The 9,381-nt window shown below is 41.8% G+C and overlaps 1 protein-coding gene across 3 annotated transcripts; it reads left to right on the top strand.

Annotated features, from left to right (window-relative positions):
* Positions 1 to 93: 93 nt before the first annotated feature.
* tbc1d17 (TBC1 domain family, member 17) lies at positions 94 to 8,983 on the top strand. 3 transcript variants are annotated; one of them, XM_042087144.1, is made up of 17 exons: positions 94 to 214; positions 938 to 1,033; positions 1,178 to 1,255; positions 1,445 to 1,562; positions 1,938 to 2,124; positions 2,300 to 2,360; positions 3,082 to 3,246; positions 3,504 to 3,629; positions 3,921 to 4,024; positions 4,152 to 4,246; positions 4,351 to 4,467; positions 4,894 to 4,994; positions 6,273 to 6,372; positions 6,569 to 6,666; positions 6,773 to 6,889; positions 7,019 to 7,105; positions 7,437 to 8,983. In XM_042087144.1, exons 1-17 carry the CDS (start codon positions 188 to 190, stop codon positions 7,632 to 7,634), a joined length of 1,875 nt encoding a protein of 624 aa, XP_041943078.1. In that variant the 5' UTR covers positions 94 to 187; the 3' UTR covers positions 7,635 to 8,983. The 3 variants fall into 3 exon arrangements, with proteins under 3 accessions (XP_041943078.1, XP_041943075.1, XP_041943076.1); XM_042087141.1 differs by having other exon boundaries at positions 2,300 to 2,408; XM_042087142.1 differs by lacking the exon at positions 94 to 214 and adding an exon at positions 616 to 654 and having other exon boundaries at positions 2,300 to 2,408.
* Positions 8,984 to 9,381: the final 398 nt, after the last annotated feature.

Genomic DNA, 9,381 nt, shown 5'->3' with positions numbered 1-9,381 from the left:
TGAAACAAAAAAGAGTATACTATTTTTCGCACGTGAGTTGAGAGTTTGGCAAGGAATGCGCAGTTTGCCCAATAAGATTGGTTTGAGGAATAAATGCGTCACATAAGGCGGGGCCAAACTGAAAGTCGGAAGTATCGTTTGACGTTCTTGACGTTGCGTTGTTTTGAAGTGTTCCATCGACGGAAGAATGGAGTCAAAGCCAGGCAGTCACAAGGTAAACTCTCGTATGATTCCTGAAGTCATCAAATCTATTATAATTTAAATAATGAACTGTCATATCATCACTCATAGTATTTTATAAAGATACAAACACATAGATAGCCAATTTAATAGCGACAAGGTATATTTGTAGCTGGCTAGTTAACGTTAGCTGATAAGCTAGCGAGTTATCTTGGCTCAGGCGAAGCGTTGTTATTGTCCGCTAACGCTACCCTTATCTCAACCTTATCGTGTTAATTGTAATTATTTCGGTTGACGTAATGTCACGAGTCCCGATGCAAAAGTCCCGTTATCCCGTGATGTTGACACGTCAGTAATTTTAAACACCTGTTTTAGTGCATGTTGGCTGAAGACACTGGAGTGACGATAATTAGCAAACGCTAAGACCTCGACCTGTTTCTAACACGGACTATGGGTTTGGTCCCCTTTTCAAAGGTGCAAGTCCAGATAAATTCAAGATGAACGTCTTTCGAGGTTGACGTTTGTTTCACAAGTCTCACATACAGCATATTCAATTTAGTTACAGTTGTTGATGCCTCTTGTCATCGATAGGATTATGGATCGGACATTCATTTAGTGATGACGACTGCTGCTTTTGGGGGGGTCTGGTCTTGCTGACATGCTTATGTCTACAATGCGGACATCTTCGAATACAAATACATTTGTTGTTTGGGTTGACGGGTTGTCAATATATTAATTGTCAATATATGCTTTCCAGCTAATATTTGAAAAAGAAGGGGTGTATCTTCACACCAACACCAAAAGGAACAACCAGGACACTACTATTCCTGGATTCATACGCATTGTGGAACGGGTAGGAATCACTCTGAAAACCAAAGCATAAATGTCTATTTTTACACTTAAGTTCTGTTTTACCTACAATCTTACCATGTGACATAATTCAACCCAGACTCATTAACCATTTCAAGCTTTTGTCTCTTTAACTGGGTTGTTGTAGGATGGAGAGACTACTCTGGAATGGAGCCCACTGGAGGACCAAGGAAAAAGCACCCCGGCAGTTATGTACACTAAAAAGGTCAGGAGGGTGTGAGTTAGCATGCATCCCCTATTGCAAGTCATAAGGCCAGCGCCCACTGGCAGCGTCTGACACACGTCGACACCCAGATTTATAAAATTGTTCTATATCTTGAGCATCAAATCCATAGACGTGAATGTCGCCACCAGCGACCTTTACTAATCTTTTTTCTCTTTGCTTTTTTGTCAGGAGGAAAATGGAGGTGAAGAAGAGACAAACTTTGATCCTGGATATGAACCTGACTGGGCTGTTATCAGTACAGTGAAGCGAGAGCATGACCATGAACGTGCTCCAGTACGAGAGACAGGTATTGTATAAAGGACAAAAGTATCATTGTTGCAGTGATCTGAACTGAGGGAACGGAAACTATCATAGAATGCTTAGAATAAGTGGTCTTTGTTACTTCGCCAACAGATGTGTAATAATCATTCTCAGGAATTGAAATTAGTTATTAGCTATAAGATAGTCAATAATGTTATTGTCAAATTCAAAGCACTCATTCAAAGCATTTAACACAAAGGTGTTATGTCAAGCAGGCAAACAATAATCAACTGAATGCTCTCACACGTTCATTCCCAGTGTGTTCTAAGAGTTTTGATGGCCATAAATAGCACTGCCCTGTTTTATGAGCACTGATGCAAGTCTCAGTGGTTGTTAGTAAAAGACTCCTCTCTCTTCATAGGTCACTGGGGCGCTTTCTCTCTCCCTCTGTCCGAGCTGTACTCGCTGCGGCGGGCTCGCTTTGCGCTCGGCCGTAACTTCATGGTGGTGACCAGCAGGGGGGGCCACCCACTGCCTGCGCTGCACTTTCACAGAGGGGGCACCCAGGAGCTGCTGCGAGCCCTGCGCCACCACATCAGCCTAATCCCGTGAGTTCCTGGCCAAGCCTCCGGGCCTTTGCACGCAGCCAAACACATAAACACACACACACACACACACACACACACACACACACACACACTCCAGTTTCTGCCCCTGACTCTTTGGCTCTCACTCTGTTTAGTTTATAGCTGCCTCTCTGTTTCTTGCCCATGTGCTATGCAGGTCTCCCGTGGATGGACGGCTCTATCTGGCCTACCCCAAAGACTCCAGTGCTGCCTCACAGGCAGGTGATGAACAACTGTTGGATGAAAACAGTCCTGATATTGTGTCGGTATGTTAGTGTGTAGTGGGTTGGGTGTGTGGACATGATTTGTGTGTGTGCTTGCTTGTTTTTGTTGTATAACACTGACTGTGTGTTTTGATGTTTTGTTTATCTATTTGTTTGTTGATGTTTTGTTTATCTATTTGTTTGTTAATTTATTTAACAAACCTTATGTCATCCTTACACCAGAAGACTTTGAAAAAATTTGGAAAAGATTTTTGAAAAACTACAGTCTCAGACCCTCTCACATCTAAAAACAAGTCATAGAGTCACAGACTATACTACTAGACAGATATAGAGTTGATAGGTCATGTGGAATAGCTGACTAATCATTTATAAGTAGGCTGTCGTCTACTTTGCCCCTTCCTGTTTGGTGTTAGAGAGAGCTCACTAATGGTTTTGAAATGTTTATGTTCACGTCACTATTGGCATGAGCCACGACTAAAAGACTTGCAATAATATCAAACATGTTATGTTCTAATATCAAACATGTTTGATATTGTCGTAACGCCAAGACTAGAAAAAGACTGACTTGGACTGACTTAAAACCGCTATGATTGGCACCATACACTAAATGATCTAAATCGCTCGAAAATCATATGGTGTAAGGCCGGCATTACTTGCTTGCTTACTTACTTACTCACTTACTCACTCACTCTCTTGTGTGTGCATTTCTCTGCAGAGGTTCATGCAGGACCCCTATGCGACCACCCTGGGGGGTTTCTCCAAGGTCACCAACTTCTTCAGGGGGGCCCTGCGACCCCCGGACTCGGCCATGAGGTCTGCTCATGGTTCTCACTCCCTTCATGCCGCTGACGACGAGCCGGGATTTGAACTCATCACCCCCGTAAGTGAGGGATAGTGGGGGAGGTGTGAAAGGGAAGGACTTCCTATGAGCTGTTTGGTAGTGGTGGGGGGGTTTCTAGGAAAGAGGAAGAGCAAGTCTCGTGATCTAGTCGTGGCTGTTTCCCATGACTCGGATCATTACTGTGATGACGTGATAGCTGCAGGACTTGAACTTTCTCCCTCCTCTCTGTGTCTGTATGTCTGTTTCAGTGACTCATTGTCTCTCTCTCTTATGCTTGCTTTCACTCTCTTTTAAAGGGTGCTGAGCTTGGGCCCAGACCAGACGTCATGAGGGGACCACCTCTGGACAACTGGGAGGAGTTTCTTGACCCAGAAGGGCGTGTCATAGATCCTGACCGAGTTAAACAGCTGGTTTTCAGAGGGGTAGGTTCAGAATGGGACAATTGAATGTTTTAAACAGCCTAATCATTGTCTTTATTCATCATGAGTCCCACACAAAGTAGCCTAATTATCCACCTTTAAGGGATTTATTGTACAGAATACAGTTCAAAATACAGTTTGAAGCACGAGAGAGTAGATCTATAATGGATGTTTGTTGAAACGTGATTTTTCCCTCATGGATATATCCTGCCCTATGTAATGTGCAACTGTTGTTGTAGTTCATGATTTGCGCTTCCACCACACAAATGATCATTGGATGATTCTCTTACACAGGGTATCACTCCATCCCTGCGGAAGGAAGTATGGAAGTTTCTGCTGGGATTCTATCCTTGGAAAAGCACTGCCAAAGAAAGGGAAGATATTGTCAGAGTAAAGACGTGAGTCTCATTGTATTTTGCATCCTATTATCAGTCGTCTTGTTCCTCTTCCTCTTTTTTTTGTTCACAAAATGTATTTGCTATTGTAGTTTGGTTTGTCTCTCTAACTCACCGCCACCATTTTCAGAGATGAATATTTCAGGATGAAGGTTCAGTGGAAGTCAGTCAGCGAAGAACAGGAAATGAGGAACTCCCTGCTCAGGGGTTATCGCAGCCTCATAGGTCCGTTCTGCTGTCTGTTATGCATCCCTTTATTTTCTATTTGTTGGTTTATGCTGGGAATTGTAGTCAAATGTCTGATTTTCTTGTGTTTGTTATTCATTCAGAGCGGGATGTGAATAGGACAGACAGGCACAACACATTCTTCTCTGGGAATGACAACCCAGGCCTGGTATTGCTTCATGATGTCCTCATGACCTACTGCATGTACAACTTTGATCTGGGTATGCCTTCTGCAGTACATTCATGTCACCACTAGATGACAGTCTTTTAGATTTTATAACATCCACCACCAGATGACGGTGTTCTAGAGTTTAACCATCCACCACCATGAACTGGTTGAAGCAGATACACACAAGATTGAGCTCAGATAACATTGAGGTAACATTACAAACATAACATACGATTGAGATAACCTAGGTTATGTTACATATGTATTATGTATCACAAGCTGTTTGTACACGTTAGCAGTATAGGTGGATAGTAATGTTACTTGTCAAACATACTAAAAGGGTAGTACAACACATCTCAATTAGGGTTTTTTCTTGTGTATATTTTTTTAAAGTTAAATGCTTTTTGGAGAGTGCGTAGCACTTCCTCATGACGTCTGCTTACTCCTCCTCTTTCTGTCTGGCCCGTCCTGTCTGCAGGTTATGTCCAGGGCATGAGTGACCTCCTGTCTCCTCTCCTCTTTGTGACTCAGAATGAGGTGGAGTCTTTCTGGTGTCTGACGGGTTTCATGGACATGGTGGTCAGTACTCCTGCAGACATTAGCTCTATTCACCTGCATTATCTGTTGCCATAGAAAAAAAACTAATGTATTATATATAATGTATTATATATAATAATTATAATATAATGTATAATATACAGGGTTCCTACACAGTATGGAAAACCTGGAAAAGTATGGAATTTGATTTTAGTAATTTTCAGGTCTGGATAAGTATGGAAAAAAGAAACAAGGGTATGGAGAAATATTTGTGTTTCCAGACTATTGCATCTACAGTTCTAATCACTTCACTCAGGTCATAATGAACCATTCCTACTGTTGTGTAGCTTAACTGTCAGTCCACATCATCAAGATACAATTGAATGGGGGTCCTCAGAAAAATAATCTCTCCCACAAGGGGACCCTGGTACCAAAACCAAATCGAGAACCCCTGTTTTATGCAAGTGCCCTACACCATTGTGCACTGGTATGTTTGCGTAGCTCTGCTATTTTCGGCTAAAACACTGGTAGACTTTTTTGATTTTGTAAAAGATACCAAGACATGTATACTGCATTATCTGATAAACTGTTATTGCAAACAAATAATATTGTTTATGGTGATTTCTGAGGCCTCTGGCTCTGCCAGCAGTGCACTAGTCTCCAACATATGTAGGCTATGCTTGTATCTACAGAGAACTAAAAATGTGAGTGCACCTTCCAACACAGCACTTCCCCCCCAAAAAAGTATCCAAGGCCTACCAAGTTAATAATAAACATTATTATACAGCTCTTCACAATGCTAGTAGAACACTCCATTGACAATGTCTAGAATATGGACAGAAAAATGTACCGAGAAGTTTGAAAATCTGAGTATGGAATTTTGAAATGGAAAATGTGTAGGAACCCTGAATATATTATAATCGAATGTATTATATATAATGTTTTGTATATATGTACTTTGTGTGTGTGTGTGTGTGTGTACACTGCACATTTTTATAATGTCATCCTATGGTTGCTGATCGACATTTGAATGAGTTGATGGTCATATTTAAATTTGCAGTGGTCTCGTAATTTTGAATATGACTGTCAACTCATTCGAATGTCACTCAGCAACCGTAGGATGACATCAGAAAAATGTGCAGTGGTCTCTTCATTTTTTCCAGAGCTGTATGTGTGTGTGTGAACATTAAAGAATCATAGAAATACACAATCAAGTCACTCTCCTCTCTCTCTCTCTCTCTCTCTCTCTCTCTCTCTCTCTCTCTCTCTCTCTCTCTCTCTCTCTCTCTCTCTCTCTCTCTCTCTCTCCCTTTCCTTTAGCACCATAACTTTGAGGAATCTCAGGAGGCGATGAAGCATCAGCTCCTGCAGCTCAGTTTGCTCCTCAGAGCACTGGACCCAGAGCTCTGTGACTATCTAGGTAATCAATCAGTCCAGTCAGCCAATCAGCTGACCAGCCCACTCTTTCTGTGACCAAAGGCCAACTGCTACACCAGTAGACGTTGGAACTGTGACATCTCTATGTCTAGTCTCTTCGGAGCGCTGAGAGGTGTTTCATGCTCACTTTTCTCCTCTGGTCCTCTCTCTCTCCTTCACCTCCTCGCACAATCACACAGATTCCCAAGACAGCGGCTCGCTCTGTTTCTGTTTCCGATGGCTGCTCATCTGGTTCAAGAGAGAGTTCTCCTTCGAGGACATTCTGTCTCTGTGGGAGGTGAGACACTGTCTAGACGTGAAACCATGCTGACATAAAGACTTGACATATAGTGACTCTTGAACTTGCTGGAATCTTTTTATAAATATGTTACCCTGTCCTCTAGGTGATGTGGACCCGTCTGCCATGCTCCAACTTCCACCTGCTGATGGCCTGTTCCATTCTGGAGTCGCAGAAGGGGGAGTTGATTGGCTCCAATCACGACTTCAACACTATCCTCAAGGTATGTGTGGACCTGCTGGTGTGAGCATGTTTTATTAGCAGTAAACTGATGTTAATTTAATTGGTGTGTGTGTGTCTTTGTGTATGTCTGGGCGTGTGTTTGTGTGTGTGTCTGCGTATGTGATTACAGCACATCAATGAGCTGTCCATGAAACTGGATCTCCACTCGGTGCTTTGTGGTGCTGAGGCCATTTACCTGCAGCTGGCCGGCTGTAAGGTGAGACATGCACTGGACACGCGTCACCGCCCGACATGGGTCACATCTGAAGGATTTTAACCCCTTTGTCTGTATGTATCCTGCCTGGTGTCTTATTTTCTTCTCTTGGCCCTTTTGTCTGTCTGTCTCCTTCCTTTCTTTCTTTCTCTCTCTCTCTCTCTCTCTCTCTCTCTCTCTCTCTCTCTCTCTCTCTCTCTCTCTCTCTCTCTCTCTCTCTCTCTCTCTCTCTCTCTCTCTCTCTTCTCTCTCCCTCTCTCTCTCTCTCTCTCTCTCTCTCTCTCTCTCTCTCTCTCTCTCTCTCTCTCTCTCTCTCTCTCTCTCTCTCTCTCAGGAGCTCCCAATTAAAGTACTGGAGGTGTTGGACCTGTACGTTCCCCCCAGGCAAGTCGACAGCACCAGTTGTGACTCCGTGTCACAAAGCCATGAGACAGACTACCTTCTCAACCAATCAGAGGGTGGAGCTACTGCGGCAGGCAGCCAACCAGGCAGCTGCACAGTATCACCTCCCCCTCCCCCTACATACCCCTAACTCTGAGGACTGTTGGACAGTAGTAGAGAGTATTTTATAAAGAATTGAAGTGTTTTGGATGACTCATGAAAGACTATACTGTTTGTGTATAAGAGCTTAAAAAACTATAAATACTTGGCTACACTTTATCCTAATGGTGTATTAATGACTCAATAGTTGAATCATTTTTCATATTTATATGGATGTGGATTGGCGCTGTCTATTCCTGATGAAGGAATTTTTACACTAACTGTTGTTATATGAAAAGGAACTCTAGAATAAGAGGGATGTGTGCAATAAACCAGCCTCTGCTTAACCAAATGCACGGGCAGGCACCAGAAGGGATTTATAACTGAACTTATAACTGAATATATTACTGTAGCATCAAGATATGACCACCATTTAAATGTCAATAATTTTCACTTCCTGGTTATTAATACACTGTGAGATTAAGTGTAGTGCGATGGTTGTTTTGGAAGATCCGCTGCAAATGGATGAACAGAGAAGGCCACTTACAGTATGTGAAGTCGGTGTAGCACAGAAGGATGCTTGTCCTCTCTGTGTATATGTTCTCTTTGTGGAAGGTGTCTGTAATACTATGCTGTGCTACAAATCCATAGTAACCTTAAGATATGTATCAGCATATATTGCAATAGTGTTTCTCACCTGTCATGCCTATTTGTTCTCTCCCTTTTTGACCTTGGTTTGTGAGTGGCAAAATGCAAAACTTTGTCTGTGTTCCTGTTTGTATTCGCTGTGTCCTCTTTGGACGGGCATTGTGGTGGCATTGTGAAGTTGGAGAGAGGGAGTGCAGTTGTAGTCGGAGAAGAAACATCTATGTTTGTTTTGCCGTCTTAGTACGCTTTGTATATCATCTGTTTAAGAAGATTGCTAATATGTGCTTTTTCATGTCTTCATTAGTCTATATATTGTTTGCATACAACTCTGTAAAAATGTTTTCAGGCCTTTTTTAATGTGCAGGACGTTTAAGTGTCTGTCGCCTAGATTGGGAAATGAGATGAATGACGCTTTTTGCTCACTGACAGCCTGATGTTGTGACCTGCTTGATGCTATTACAGCCCAGTGCAAATGCTGCATGCGTTACCATTTTTTTTCCTTTTATAAACCATAATATCATGACATATTTACCATTTATTTAAACAATAAATAACTGCCAGTTAACTCCGATTTGGTTCTACTTTTTTTTTTTTTTGTTATTCTCAAGCAATTTGAAATTCTTAAAGGGGCAAGCAAAACTGTCCAATAAGAACAAAAAAAGGATTTTTTAAATAAAGAATGGGGACCTGTTTGCTGTATGTGTATTACACCATGAATGGTCAAATTAATCAATAAAAAAAAATTCTCATGAATGATCTATTTAATGTCATTAGTGCATGTCCGCATTACTGACTGCAGTCTTTATGTTAATCCTTCAGAAATGTGAAATATCCACAGTAGTTTTCTGCTTTAAGAAATCTTGCATTGTTTTTAGATCCACTACATGTTTAATTCTTTACACTGTACTGTTTTACTTTTTTATGGGCCACCAGAATGAGAAAGTCTGATGCATGAAGTGTATTTTTGGAACTACTGCTGTCCCTTAATTTCATGAAAGTACAGACTCGCTCAACGTTTACTCACTACACATGTATTTGAGGTTTGAGGTTCAGTGGCTGTATCAACATTCCACATATTCAACACTCTTCAGACATAAAAGTTTTTCAGCACTGAAAGACTGAAGAGGTGCTTTCTCTTTCTTTGCATGAAG

This window comes from Alosa sapidissima, chromosome 3, assembly GCF_018492685.1.
Source record: "Alosa sapidissima isolate fAloSap1 chromosome 3, fAloSap1.pri, whole genome shotgun sequence".
Classification (NCBI taxonomy): domain Eukaryota; kingdom Metazoa; phylum Chordata; class Actinopteri; order Clupeiformes; family Clupeidae; genus Alosa; species Alosa sapidissima.
This window is presented reverse-complemented; position numbering and strand designations above follow the sequence as displayed.

What these genes read in the sequence shown, in the direction of transcription:
- tbc1d17 (XM_042087141.1), top strand. Translation starts at nt 188, where the DNA reads ATGGAGTCAAAGCCAGGCAGTCACAAG. An exon ending in GGGTTATCGCAGCCTCATAG is followed by an intron (nt 4,247 to 4,350) that starts GTCCGTTCTGCT and finishes TTATTCATTCAG; the next exon opens with AGCGGGATGTGAATAGGACA. An exon ending in ACATTCTGTCTCTGTGGGAG is followed by an intron (nt 6,667 to 6,772) that starts GTGAGACACTGT and finishes CCTGTCCTCTAG; the next exon opens with GTGATGTGGACCCGTCTGCC.